Here is a 15,095-nt window from a genome sequence, read left to right as displayed (position 1 = left end):
GAAATGCAGCACTCTCTCAGGCAGGTCTGCCCTCTGTCTTCCTCTCTTTACGCCATTGTGACTGAACCATTATCGCGAAAATCACAAAATGAACTCAGAGGCGTCAGCATATTCGGAATTAAAGACATTGGTCACCCATATGCAGATGATATGAGCGTTCTGTTGGATAGCGTCGAAGAGCCACGAACAGCAGAGGAAATAAAAGATAAACACGTTTATCTTGGAGAAAATAAATCGTATATTGGCGGTATCGCTAGTACCTAGGCCCTTCGTGAGACAGATTTTATCAACAGTTTCGTGATTCATATGGAGCCGAAACCTATATAAAAGGCATTTTATGGACACGGCCTCACCATTAAAAACAGACGGACTACAAAATCCGGGTTTGCACAGCACCGTGACACACGGGACCATGCTGAAAAATAATACCTCCGAATTTTTAGTGTGAAGACTCTTAAAGCTTTGTTAAAAAAGACGTTATTAACATTCTACATCTTCGTTCTTCATGTCTACCTATTTGCAGCTCTCTGCCGCTAGAGGGCTTCGAATTGTAGCGTGTAACATAGTGGTTTGTAACGTTACTATGTCGGTGCGTGAGAAACAGCGTGCTGCAATCGAGTTTCGACTTCGAAGTGTTCGTCCGTATGCGGAGCAGCCTCTCCTTCTGCATGACATGCCAGACCAGAGACGAGCACTGCGACATCTGCAACAATCCAATGCCTGGAGTTCACTGTTATCAACCATCCTCCACACAGTCAGTCCCGACTTGGCCCCGTCCTATTCTCATCTTTCGTCATTCTCATCGAGGACTTCACACCTTCTCGTGAAGCTGGCAAAACATACAGCATTCTAGAGACTGAAGAATATGGCATATATACACTACTGGCCATTAAAATTGCTACACAAAGAAGAAATGCAGATGATAAACGGGTATTCATTGGACAAATATATTATACTCGAACCGACATGTGATTACATTTTCACGCAATTTGGGTGCATAGATCCTGAGAAATCAGTACCCAGAACACCCACCTCTGGCCGTAATAACGGCCTTGATACGCCTGGGCATTGAGTCAAACAGAGCTTAGATGGCGTGTACAGGTACAGCTGCCCATGCAGCTTCAACGCGATACCACAGTTCATCAAGAGTAGTGACTGGCGTATTGTGACGAGCCAGTTGCTCGGCCACCATTGACCAGATGTTTTCAATTGGTGAGAAATCTGGAGAATGTGCTGGCCAGGGCAGCAGTCGAACATTTTCTGTATCCAAAGGACCTGCAACATGCTGCTGAAATGTAGCGTTTCGCAGGGATCGAATGAAGGGTAGAGCCACGGGTCGTAACACATCTGAAATGTAATGTCCACTGTTCAAAGTGCCATCAATGGGTACAAGAGGTCACCGAGACGTGTAACCAATGGCACCCCTTACCATCACGCCGGGTGATAGGCCAGTATGGCGATGACGAATACACGCTTCCAATGTGCGATCACCGTGATGTCGCCAAACACGAATGCGACCATCATGATGCTGTAAACAGAACCTGGATTCATCACAAAAAATGACGTTTTGCCACTCGTGCACCCAGGTTCGCCGTTGGGTACACCATCGCAGGCACTCCTGTCTTGGATACAGCGTCAAGGGTAACCGCAGCAATGGTCTCCGAGCTGATAGTCAATGCTGCTGCAAACGTCGTCGAACTGTTCGTGCAGATGGTTGTTGTCTTGCAAACGTCCCCATCTGTTGACTCAGGGATCGAGACGTGGCCGCACGATCCATTACAGCCATGCGGATAAGATGCCTGTCATCTCGACTGCTAGTGATACGAGGCTGATTGGGACCAGCACGTCGTTCCGTATTACCCTCCTGAACCCACCGATTCCATATTCTGCTAACAATCATTGGATCTCGACCAACGCGAGCAGCAATGTCGCGATACGATAAACCGCAATTGCGATAGGCTACAATCCGACCTTTATCAAAGTCGGAAACGTAATGGTACGCATTTCTCCTCCTTACACGAGGCATCACAACAACGTTTCACCGGGAAACGCCGGTCAACTGCTGTTTGTGTATGAGGAATCGGTTGTAAACTTTCCTCATGTCAGCACTTTGTAGGTGTCGCCATCGGCGCCAACCTTTTGTGAATGCTCTGAAAAGCTAATCATTTGCATATCACAACATGTTCTTCCTGTCGGTTAATTTTCGTGCCTGTAGCACGTCATCTTCGTGGTGTAGCAATTTTAATGGCCAGTAGTGTAGCATTACTGAACGAATATTCCTCTATTATCAGCTTGCAGACACTCGTTCACGAATAGACCTTAAATCCTTTAAAACTGCTCAGTATTATATTGAAAAATGGTATTTAGAGTCGAAGTACGTCGATACACAAATTCTCAAATCATCCGCAAGCTTCATAAATCAAGCCCTAATAATGAGCACCTCCAAACACACCATATCTGTTAAGTATCGTTGGAAACAATGGACTCAGGTCTGGAAAAACATTCACGCATCGGTGTTGACCACATACATCAGAGCCGTTTGGTATCACGAAATCTCAGAAACACTATCAACGCCTAAAAGGAAGTTTAAACTAAAACCGAGTTCACTTTTTAATTCCTGCAACCATGTGGCCGACATTGTCCACTACTTTCATAATGACGAATATATCCTCATTTAGAGTTGAACAACGAAGGAGTTGGCCATGGTAAGGATGAGTCCTCAGTAGGCTGGTATCACGACCCTACTACGATCGGGGTGGAAGTTATTATTCTCTACTGCAAAATTTCATAACGACATTTGGTTAGTCGGGTAATCCATCTACTACACGCCGAAGACAATACCAGCACTTCCTTCAGGAACACTGGCTGTTGTAAAGCCACTTTCATATGAAATATAATGTTACTCTCCAAAACTATATGCGAATAGCAATGGCAGATCACTAATAAAGAGTATATTAAATATCTTACTTTCATTTCTTAATGTCCTGCAGCAGGAGGAGACCCTAAATGACTGCATTTTATTTACGTTATTTATCCTTCCTTTACTGAAATCTTGTTCACGACAATTAATTTAATTTACTTTGGTATTCATATGTATTATTTATCCTTATATCCATCTACCCAAGGAAGAAGAAAAGAACGCCTCGATAAATACGGCAATGCGTTTTTTCCTTTGAATAAAGAAAGGTGTATGAAACTTAGTCAACAAAGGTATTGTTGGTGAGCGTAAAGAAAGAAAATGTTGTTCAGTGGGTAGAGCAGCTGTCCGCGAAAAGTAAAAGTCCCAAGTTCGATTTCCGGCCCAGCACACAATTTTAATCAGGCAGGTAGTTTTTATAAAGAATTCGTTGCAAGTTAGACTCTGAAGTCTTACAAATACTGCTCTTCTAGAATTTTTAATCAATTTCCGAATGAATGGCATAAAAGTTCTACCCATTTCCGAATTAAAAATTACTATACGTCCTTTTACTCTACTGTTAATCCTCACCGATGAGACGACTCTCTTGTCCTTAGTACAAACGTAGATCGAGCTCCATAGGAAACTTTTTATCGGTTGTATTTTTATTTCCACAAGGCATCCCGGCACATCCTTTTACTCTCGCTCATTTACCAGCACAGTCACAAAATTGTTCCTAACGCTGCGCGTTGGCACATCCTTTTACTCTCGCTCATTTACCAGCACAGTCACAAAATTGTTCCTAACGCTGCGCGTTGGCGACACGGAAGGAACAAAATCTCCAAATTGACTAAATGCCCTTCAAAATGCTGTTAGTCATATTCAAGAACACCGTTTACGTATTACCGCTAACGGCGCCGTTTCCTACGATAACAACAAAGTAGGGTAGTAACTTAAAGTAAAACTAATAAGAGAGTTGCTACTTCAATACTCCATCTCGGAGATCTTTGTAAACTCATGTAACCCATTTCTATCGATTATGAAATCATCTAACTTTTTGTACTGCCATAGTAAAATAAATATGAGTTTTGGGTGAGAACAACGCAGTACAAGAGGGAGTTGATCATCCATTACTGTCAGCTGCATTAAATAAAAAAGTTGTTACTGAATGAATTTAGTTTCAAAGTTATTTTGAGAAGGGATGGGTTTGGGGAGGATGATACTCTGGAACACTTTTCACCCAGGTACTCATGACCTATAATGAGGACTGAAGTCTCCACAGCACAATGAGGTTGCAAGCACACTTCCTCGAATCTTTCGGCGGTATCCTTCTTTGGGCAGCGAACGCTTGGTGCGAAGAACGGCAGTTGTGCTGGAAAAGTTTGTCAGTGGCTTGTGTTCATACTGTACGGTCGATATAAGGGACATGCGCGCCATGAGAACGGCAAGTATTATGTAGAAATCCGCATTATGAAGAAGATTTGGTTTCCCCCTGACACGAACTGTATTAAGAAATGTGAAGTCAGGTGAATTGTCGTGGAGAGAGACATCTTATAGGAATTAGGAATTACATGAGGTTTCGTTGAGACTCGTTTACGTAACGGTAATAAAACTGATTTTGAGTGTAGTTAGAACGCTTACAACTAAACACTCCGATCTAGATCAGATCTCTTATATGGCCGAACTTGGTGTCAATTAACCCCAACCACCAGTTTAATTCATATCTGTAGCAGTTCATTAATTTATGTGAAAAGTATGGTTGTTACTTTGAAATGGAGTGTGTTAAGCTTGTGTCTCGACAGCAAACTCAAAACAGTGAAAATTAGCTTAGACATTTTTCTTATTTCAAATTTCCCAGGAATTTAGTACAACATATTGTTCTGCGATTTTACCCGTTATCATAGTTATTTCATGGCACGTGGCATGGCTAGATGCAAAAACGATTAGGGAATGGAGCTTTTCTATAAGTGGATTATCCTATCTTTCTCCTGCTCACGTGAAAATATGAGAACATTTTTTAAAAGTGTGTGAACCGTGTAACTGAGGAGCGACATTTGTGTCGCTATTCACTTACTCGGATGTGGGAAACCGTCTAAAAACAAAATTCCGGCAAGGTGGTACAGCGACCCTCATCATTTATCCGCCCGCCAGATTCGATCCGCCGCTTGGGATTAGCCGAGCGGTCTAAGGCGCTGCAGTCATGGACTGTGCTGCTGGTCCCGGCGAAGGTTCGGGTCCTCCCTCGGGCGTGGGTGTGTGTGTTTGTCCTTAGGATAACTTACGGTAAGTAGTGTGTAAGCTTAGGGACTGATGATCTTAGCAGTTAAGTCCCATAAGATTTCACACACATTTGAACATTTTGAACATATTCGATCCACGGCGATGGCACCTGCTCCCGAATCCCGGAAACGGGATACTAGCGAGCGCGGCTATTCCGGCAACTCTGCCAGTGAATCATCGAAGGTCTGAAATTGATGAACTTTAAAGGAAGTACTTGGAATATGCTTACAAGATGTTTGATTTCCAATCCCCTGACAGTTCTTTCCCCATCCATGAATGCAGTGTTATTGCTGGAGTAAGAACGGTATAAGTTAAGACGTGAAAACACAGGTAATCTACCTGCGTCATTGTGCATTTGTAGATTTATCGTGCTTCATTTACGATTTTTAAGTATATGGACTGTTCCCAACTTCCAGCCGAATTTACTTTCTAAATGAAAAACATGACGGGGTCCAGTGATGGATTGGGCAGCCATATCGTGGTATTCCACGGACCCCATGAGCACTCTGTTATGTCGCATTACAGCAACGAATTATGTGGCCATTTTGGTCGATCAAGTCCATTCTATGGTACAATGACTGTTTCCACAGTAGTGTGACGTTGTGTTCAAAGACGATGGGACTCCTGCTCACACAACTCGGATCGTCTAGGACTGGTTTTGTGACCACAGGGAGGAAAGTCCGATCTACCCCGCTGTCCATTTCCATCATCGTTACCTGAAAATGCTGCTGTTTCGTAGGAAGAAAGGTGTAAGATACCCTCGAAAACCACACAGGACTCATATTTAACCACTCCGAGACGACTGTAAGCTGTTTTGAATGGCAACGGATTTCCTACACCGTATTCGTCGGGGTAATGTGTTGTGTTTTCTGAATTTTCATATTTTTTTCCACCCCCCTGTTTATGCTTGTCCGACTAAGAACAGTTTGTTAAGTGTGTTTTCACAGTGAGAGATGAGCGGTTTCATGCTTGGTTTACAGGCTCGGTGAGGCTGGAGGACACGTACTGCTTCCGCTTCACGTGGCTGGGCCCCACGTGGGACAACAGCAGCGAGCTGGGCAACGCGACGTGCAAGGACCTCAACCTGATGGCGCCGTGCACCAACCCGCTGGTCATCACAGGTCGGTATCGCGCGCCGTCCTGCGATAGCGCCCGCCTGTTATCTGAGCGCTCGTCGCAGATAATCTGCCTGCGAAACAACGGCACACCCTTGTCTTGCTGATAACTCGTATCGCCTTGCCAGTGTTATCTCGCGCATTCTGTGTCAGCTTTCTGTGAGCTATAAACGTTTTCCACTGTTCTAAAGCCACCGAGATTTAAATCCGTGCGCACTGGACAGTAACTAAAAAATTACAGTAAACCTGCAATAATTCGGACATCATCAGTCCGGAATTCGCGATAATTTGGATCAGTTACTATCGTGAAATGTATCAGATAATCATTCGTGCTAAACTCATTTACTGTCAGATGTTGAACGCATCCCCCTGTTCCCATTTTCCTGTGGACGACAATGAGTAACGCATGTATAAGAGGTTATCAAAAAATTTCTGTTAGAAGACCATACATTCCGGAATGGGTACGCCCGTCCGTGAAAACCATCGCGAGCATTGAGGCAACGATTCCATCAACGCTCAAGTAGAAGATATCTTTTGGTAAAACACCGTCCCCCGCTGTGTGAATAAATCCGTGACTGCTTCCTGCACATCCCTGGAGGTGTGATAATAGAATGGGTAGAGGTCAAGACCACAGGGCGGATGCTCGAATGTCTTGCACTTGAATTGCCGTTACTTGGGAGTTACGACATTTGCAATACGGGGATGTGCGTTATCATGAAGAAGTATCACCCCTTGTCGCAGTCTTTCCCGATGTTTCGCCTTCACTGCCCCATAAACAATCTTCAATCGCCGATGGGTGTCTGGCTGTTTGTCCTTCGGCAGCAAAGAGAAGAATAACAGCGCGTTGGTTCTGTTTGGACGCATTTGCTAATAACATCGCCGTAGTTCACGTAATACGGCTAAGCAAGAATGCACTCCGTCTTCAGGCCACAAGTGGCCCATCGGGACTATCCGACCGCCGTGTCATCCTCAGCTGAGGATGCGGATAGGAGGGGCGTGTGGTCAGCACACCGCTCTCCCGGTCGTTTTGATGGTTTTCTTTGACCGAAGCCGCTACTATTCGGTCGACTAGCTCCTCAGTTGGCATTCCGAGGCTGAGTGCACCCCTGCACCCCGAAAAATGTCAGCAGAGCATGGCGGCCCGGATGATCACCCATCCAAGTGTAGGCCACCTCCGAGAGCGCTTAACTTCGGGGGATCTGATGGGAACCGGTGTATCCTCTGCGGCAAGGCCGTTGCGTAAGCAAGAATGGCTAGAGGCAAAATGTAAGGATTTAGAAACATATTTCACTGGGGGAAATACAGATAGCGCTTACAGGAAAATGAAAGAGGCCTTTGGGGAAAAGATAAGCAGCTGTATAAATATCACGAGCTCAGATGGAAAACCAGTCTTAAGCAGAAAGGGGAAAGCTGAAAGATGGAAGGTACAAGGGAAATGAATTTGAAGGCAGTATCATAGACATACAAGAGGAGGTAGATGACGTTGTGTTGGGAGAGATGAAACTGCGAGAAGAATTTGACAGAGCTCTGAAAGATCTAAGTCAAAACAAGGGCCCTGGGGTAGATGATATTCCGTTAGAATTGCTGATAGCCATGGAAATGCCAGCCTTGACAAAACTCTTCCATTTGGTGAGCAAGATGTATGAGACAGGCCAGATACCCTCAGACTTCAAGAAGAATATATCCAATCCCAAAGAAACCAGGTGTTGACAGGTGTGAAAATTACTGAACTATCAGTTTAATAAGTCATGGCTGCAAAATACTAACACGAATTTTTCGCGGAAGAATGGAAAAACTGGTAGAAACCGGCCTTGAGGAAGATCAGTTGGGATTCCGTTGAAATGTGGCAATGCGCGAGGCAATACTGATCGTACTACTTATCTTAGAAGATAGGTTAAGGAAAGACAAATCTACGTTTATTACATTTGTAGGCTTAGAGAAAGATTTTCACAATGTTGACTGGAATGCTCTCTTTGAGGTTCTGAAGGTAGCAGGGATTAAATAAAGGGAGCGAAGCGCTGTTTACAATTTCAAAAGAAACCAGATGGCGGTTTTAAGAGTCGAGGGGCATGAAAGGGAAGCCGTGATTGAGAAGGGAGTGGCCTGTCCCAGATGTTTTTCAATCTCTATATTGGACAAGCAGTAAAGGAAAACATATAAAAGTTTGGAGTAGGAATTAAAGTTCAGGGAGAAGAAACAAAAACTTTGAGGTTTGTCGATGACATTGTATGTCAGAGGCAGGAAAGGACTTGAATGATCAGTTGGACGGAATGGACAGTGTCTTTAAAGGAATATATAAGATGAACATCAACAAAAGAAACACAAAGATAATGGAAGGTAGATGAATTAAATCAGGTAATACTAAGGGAATTAGATTAGGAAACAAGACACTGAAAGTAGTAGATGAGTTTTGGTACTCGCGTAGCGAAGTAACTGAAGATGGTCGAAGTAGAGAGGGTATAAAATGTAGGCTGTCAATGGTAAGAAAAAAATTTCTGAATAAGAGACATTTGCTAACATCGAATATAGGAAGTCTTTCCTGAAAGTGTCTGGAGTGTAGCCACATATGGAAGAGAAAGATGGACGGTAAACAGTTTAGTCTAATATAAAATGTAAGCTTTTGTAATGTAGTGCTACAAAAGAATGTGGAAGATTAGATGGGCCGATCACGTAACTAATGAGCAGGTACTGAATACAATGGGGGAGACAAGAAAGTCGTAGCACAACTTGATCAAAAGAAGGGATCGGTTGATAGAACACATTATGAAACGCCAAGGGTTCACCCGTTTAATATTGGAGGGAATGTGGGAGGAAAAAATTGTAGAGGGAGACCAAGAGATGAACGCATTAAGCAGATTGAGAAGGATGAAGGTTGAAGTAGTTATTCGAAGATGAAGAGGCTCGTACAGGATAGACTAGCATCAAACCAGTCTTCAGGCTGAAGACCACAACAAAAACAACAACAACAATAACAACGACGACCACGACAGTTCACGTTTCCACATTTACCGCCCGCTCGTCGGAAAGACACGAATGTCACAGTAACTCCATGCCTACATGTCGTTGCTTGTATACCCGCATCGGAGTCGCGCTGTGTTGCATATACGGTGCAGCAAGCCCTCAGAAACTTTTTGATCGCTCCGTGGGTTATAAATACGCAACAAATTCAAAGCCTCGTCAGTCTTCTTGTTGAAGCTCACACGACCAATTGTCTTAGATTCCGTGTCTGTGATCACTTAAAAGTGTGTTAAATTGTCATATAGTCAATACGGTAACCTATATTGTTATGAGTGAGAGTTGTCTGTGTGTTTAAAAAGAAGTTTAGTATGCTCTCATAGATAGTGACAAATAAGTTCTGACCTTTTGAAGGCATGCAAAATGAAAATTTCTAACGGACAGAAGTGCGTTAACGCAGTCTGACTCGCAACCTAGCAGAAAATATTCACACAGCACATGCTTTCATAAATTCAGCGCAGCTGATAGAGGTGTGGCCCTGTATATTTGGTATGTGTACCCAGCACTTAAATGAAATTGTTCCTTTGAACACGGGTAGTTTTCCGCTTTGTAGCGCCCGGCAGTGCAGTGGGGCAGTCTCCCCTTCTGTGTGTACATAAATTCAGAGCCCAGAAAATAGTCAACAAAAAAATTTCAGTATAAACTCACTTCGAACGACATACAGCATTAGATAAGTGAGTCCTTAAAAAGTGAAGTCTTATGGCATGATTGGCCGGGAGACCCCGAAGGGCAGGTACAGCCGCCTAATTGGAAAGTCTTCTCCTGTCTCTCGCGCACACTGACCCTTTTCCCCCGCGAAGAGTGAGATTTTTGTGTTAAGTTTACATCGTACTTATAGATGACTGTAATGAGTTTGTGTGTAGTGTAATGTCATTTTTGTGTTCTAAATGTTGAGAGGAGGGGGAGGGTGGAACCCATTGCCAGAACACAGCGTACTCTTCTCGAAGACAGCCAAGGGGACCGTCGAGCATAACATTCTCAACGGACGGACGGATTACCATCATGTCATAAGCCCTCACTCCATGAAACACTACGGAGATGTTTAGAATTTAATACAGGACATTGACCCAAAGTCCGGTAATCAGGAACTTTATGCCATAACCACTGTAGCGAAGGGAAAATTGCCAAGTGCGCTTGACGTAACCGTACGGTTAACTATGCAAGTACCGGCCACACTTGGCGTTGGTTAATTTCAGTGACCTGACAATAATCGGTGCGTTCACGTAGACAAGGCCGTTGACAGTAAGTTGATAGAACACGATATCCCATACCAGAAGTCAGCAACTCAGCATCACCGACGACCTATCTTTTATCACCACCTGAAACCTAACTTGCAGAGAAATTCTGTTTCCTGTTGATCATAACTCCCGTGTCACCTCTGTGGCGAGTGCCGATCCTTCAGAGTGACTGTGACTCGAGTATTCAAGTCGTGTAACACCACAAGATAGTGTATCACAAGTGTGGCATATCCAAACACATCAACTGCAAATAAGATATGGTTCTGGTAAATGAACATAAATTTATATTGAGTTTAAAGGCAAAAGAAGAATTTTACAGCCCCTTGGGTATACCAACGTGTATTCCACTTTACAAACCAAAGCAATATCTTCTGCGATACGTAATCCAAATTCCTTGAAAAAGTAAACCTACACTGTGTCAAAAGTTAACATAAATGAATTTATAATAGCACGACATTGAATTAAGCAATACCTACGCATGGAGTGATAGTAGCAGACATCCCAAACCATCTTGCCACGTAAAACCAACCTTCATCATAGTAAATAAATTGGTTTGGTCTCACCCGATGCTTACGTGTTACAGTATCTGTTCAGTGGTGTGGACCTTGGCCCGCCAAAAGCAGCTTCCCTCTCAATATTAGACACACTGTGGAAAGTCCCTCTTCGTCCCTATCACACCGGTTCCGTACCAGAAGTGACCACGAGTAAAAGAAATGGAGAACTCCCTTCAGACGAGAGCAGGCCACAGGTGAAAGTGCTGAATAATAGCAAGGTTTCAGGAGTACGTCTACACATCTACATCTATATCACTACTCTGCAATTCACACTTAAGTGACTGGTAGAAGGTTTATCGAACCACTTTCACAACCATTCACTACGGACCCACTCTGTAAGGACGCGCGGGAGAAACGAACACCTCAATCCTTCCGCCCGAACTTCGATTTTTCTAATTTTATTACAATGATCATCTCTCCTGTATCAACGGATGCCAACAAAATAATTTCCAATTCGGAGGAGAACGTTGGAAGTTGAAATTTCGTCAAAAGATCTCGCCGCAACCAAAAACGCCTTTGTTTTAATACACGGTTACCATATCCGTGACACTGTCTCACCTATTCTGCGATAATACAAAACGAACTGCCCTTCTTTCAAGCTTTTCGATGTCTTGGAGATAAATCCAATCTTGTAAGGATCCGATTACTGTACAGTAGTGTATGTAGTCTCTTTAGCAGACCTGCCAATAAAAACCCAGTCTTTGATTTTCCTTCCCCACAACAGGAGTCGATTCTGATCCCAATTTTTAAGAAAGGTGACAAAATGGATTGTAGTAATTATAGAGGGATATCGCTATTACCAGTATGTTCCAAAATTTTCTCTAATATTCTGCTAAGCAGGCTTACACCATATGCTGATGAAATTGTGGGGGATTACCAAGCCGGCTTTCGGAGGAACAGATCAACTATAGACCAAATATTCACCCTGCTTCAAATTTTGGAAAAGAAATGGGAATACAATAAACCAGTTCATAATCTTTTCATAGATTTTACAAAAGCATATGATACAGTATTGCAGTCAAAATCGTACAGAATTCTTTTGGAACCTGGAATACCAAAGAAGTATGTTAGACTTATAGAAGCGAGTTTGAAAAACACAAAAGGTAGAGTACGCGTGGGGAAATTGGAGTCAAAAGAATTTGTAATAAAGAACGGTCTTAAGCAGGGAGATGCCCTGTCTCCGCTACTTTTTAATTTAGTCCTAGAATATATTGTACGAATGGCAGCAGATAATTCAGAGGGTGTGGAGTTAAATGGAAATATTAAGATATTAGGGTATGCAGATGATCTAAACATCATTAGCGATAGGAAGGAATCTGTAACAGCAAATGCGAATGCGTTAATCAAGGCTGGTGAAGATGTAGGTCTAAGGATAAGTGAAGACAAAACTAAGTACCTGGTTACTACTAGAATGCCAACAGCAGTAGATCAGGAAATGTTAAGAGTTGGAGACATGCAGTTTGAAAAAGTGAACACATTTAAGTATCTAGGCGTAGACATCACTTCGAGAAATGAGATTGGATCCGAGCTGAAGAAGAGACTACGGGCGGGAAATGCGTACTACTTCTCACTGAATAGATTACTTTCATCACGGATATTGTCTAGGAATTTAAAGATTAGAATATACAAAACTATTATTCTACCAGTTATGCTGTACGCGTGCAAAATGAAAAGCCGTTTCGAGTATTTGAAAACAAAATTTTGCGGGAAACTTTCGGAGCAAAAAGGGATGGCATTAGCGGAGAGTGGCGAAAGCTGCATGACGAAGAGGTTCACGAACTCTATTCAAGCCCTGACATAATCAGTATTATTAAATCACGTAGGCTGCGATGGGCGGGTCACGTAGCTCGAATGGATGAGGGCAGGGCAGCGCGCAGAGTACTGGTAGGGCACTTAGAGGGAAAACGTCCTGTGGGGAGACGGAGGCGTAGATGGGAGGACAATGTGAAGGCTGATTTGAGGAGCCTAGGTATTGGAGGTGACAGGGACAGATGGCGAAAATACGTTGCTGCGGCAATGGACTCACGAGTCCGGTATGACCAGTGAGTAAGTAAGTAAGTAAGTACAACATAATCTATGTGATCGTTCGAATTTAAGTTATTCGTAATTATAATTCCATATATATTTAGATTAGCTGAGAGCTTTATATTTGTGTGACCTACCGTGTATGCGAAATTTAACAGTTTTCTTTCAGCACTAACGTGGATGACCTCACAATTTCGGACGAATTGCCACTTTTCAGGACGTAGAGATAGCTTACCTAAATCATTTTGAAATTGGTTTTGATCTTCTGATGACATTACTAGATGGTAAATGGCTGCGTCATCTGCAAACAATCTCAGAGGTCTGCTCAGATTGTCTCCTGAATCTTTTATACAGCTTGGGAAGAGCAGAGGGCCACATCCTTCGGGAACGCCAGATATCACTTCGATCTTACTAGATGACTTTCCGTCAAGTACCTACGATCTGTGATCTGTCGACAGGAAACCGAGAGTAGATACAAATAATCCCTTTTAGAAGGTTAATGTGTGTTCTTGATAAAATCCAATCCGGTGCTTCCGTCCAGAGTGTTATGGACAAGGTCGGACGTTGCTAACTCAACTTTTTGAAATTATGCTAAAACAGGAAAACGGGAAACAAAAACGGACAACTGGACTAAAACTGGGCACCATTGGTGATGTCGTGCACGCCTGTTACAAACAACAACGCTGTGTCCGAATTCCTGCAGAAGGAATAGAACTGAAAGCTACAGTGGAAAATCTGCAGGTAGATTAGGCCACCCAAACTTTGATGCTAGTGCTATTGGCTGTTCAGATTCCGTAATCGGCGTAACGTCTCTTAACATAAAAGTGTGTGGAGAAGAGTCAAGCGCAGCCTTTACAAATGTTGAACGCTTCGCCAAAAAACAGAGTATCTTTTAGAAGAGAGAAATTTGTCTTTTTCACAGTTTATCCCAGACAATACACAGGACATCAGGAAAGACAGTTAGTCTAGTACTTATTTAACCACTACATGCAGAGTATATTACGTTTTTAAACATACCTCGAGGTAACTGTTTTGGAAAACTTTTATGTAATTCTGACATTCATTAATTGGGACTGGGACTCGTCTCACTTAGTTCGGATTAGTGAGGTTTCTCTGTATTATACACTTCGGCGCTTAACGAAGGCTATAAGAAATACGTCGATGTCAACACATGGCAACAAAGCTTAGTTGTTTGTTCGTCGAATTTTTCACCAATCAACTGCAAATAATCTTTAAGAGGAACTCTGGTAAACAGAGACGCAACATCAATTTTTTTATTTAATGACAAATACTTTGAACAAACTGACGGAATGGCTATAGGGAGTCCATTATCCCCTATAGTCGTCAATTGGTTTAGGGAGGATTTTGAGGCCACGGCGCTGAAGACCGCGTTTTAAAACCAACTTGCATCTGGAGATGCGTCGATGATACGTTTATGGTATGGCCACATGGGAGGGATGCTATAAATCGCTTCTCAGAACGTTTTAATTGCCTGCATCCCAATATTAAGTTCACGATGGAAGTTGAAAAGGATGGAAAATTTCGGTTTTTAGATGTCTTTGTCTACAAAATGGTGATGGGACATTGCGACATAGTGTTTAACGTAAGCCCACGCATACGGACCGACATCTTCATGCATCAAGTTGTCATCCATCGTGCCAGCGCAATGGCGTCCTACGTACAATGGTGAAAAGAGCTTACGCCATCTCAGACGCAGATAGTTTGACACAGGAAATGGGCCATCTAAAAGCTGTGTTCACGCAGAATGGTTATATTGGCGATCAGATCCGTCGTGCTCTACAGATTGGACCTCCGCAGGAACCAACGGAAGATACAAGCAAGTTGGAGGTGTTCCTACCTTTTGCGGGGAGCATGTCTTCAAAAATAGGTAGAATTTGAAAGAAATTTAATATTAAAAGTGTATTGCGGCCGACAGCTAAGACCAGAGAACTGCTGGGTTCAGTGAAGGATG

The 15,095-nt window shown here is 43.1% G+C and overlaps 1 protein-coding gene across 1 annotated transcript in view; it reads left to right on the top strand.

Annotated features, from left to right (window-relative positions):
- Positions 1-15,095, top strand: part of LOC126198796 (uncharacterized) — a 148,527-nt gene that overhangs the window by 45,254 nt on the left and 88,178 nt on the right. The window contains exon 2 of the mRNA XM_049935365.1: positions 6,157-6,297. Within this exon, the coding sequence (XP_049791322.1) occupies positions 6,157-6,297 (141 nt within the window). The remainder of the gene's footprint in view (positions 1-6,156; positions 6,298-15,095) is intronic.

Source organism: Schistocerca nitens, chromosome 8 (genome assembly GCF_023898315.1).
Source record: "Schistocerca nitens isolate TAMUIC-IGC-003100 chromosome 8, iqSchNite1.1, whole genome shotgun sequence".
Taxonomy (NCBI): Eukaryota; Metazoa; Arthropoda; class Insecta; order Orthoptera; family Acrididae; genus Schistocerca; species Schistocerca nitens.
Note: the sequence above shows the minus strand (reverse complement) of the source record. Positions and strands in the feature narration are given on the sequence as shown.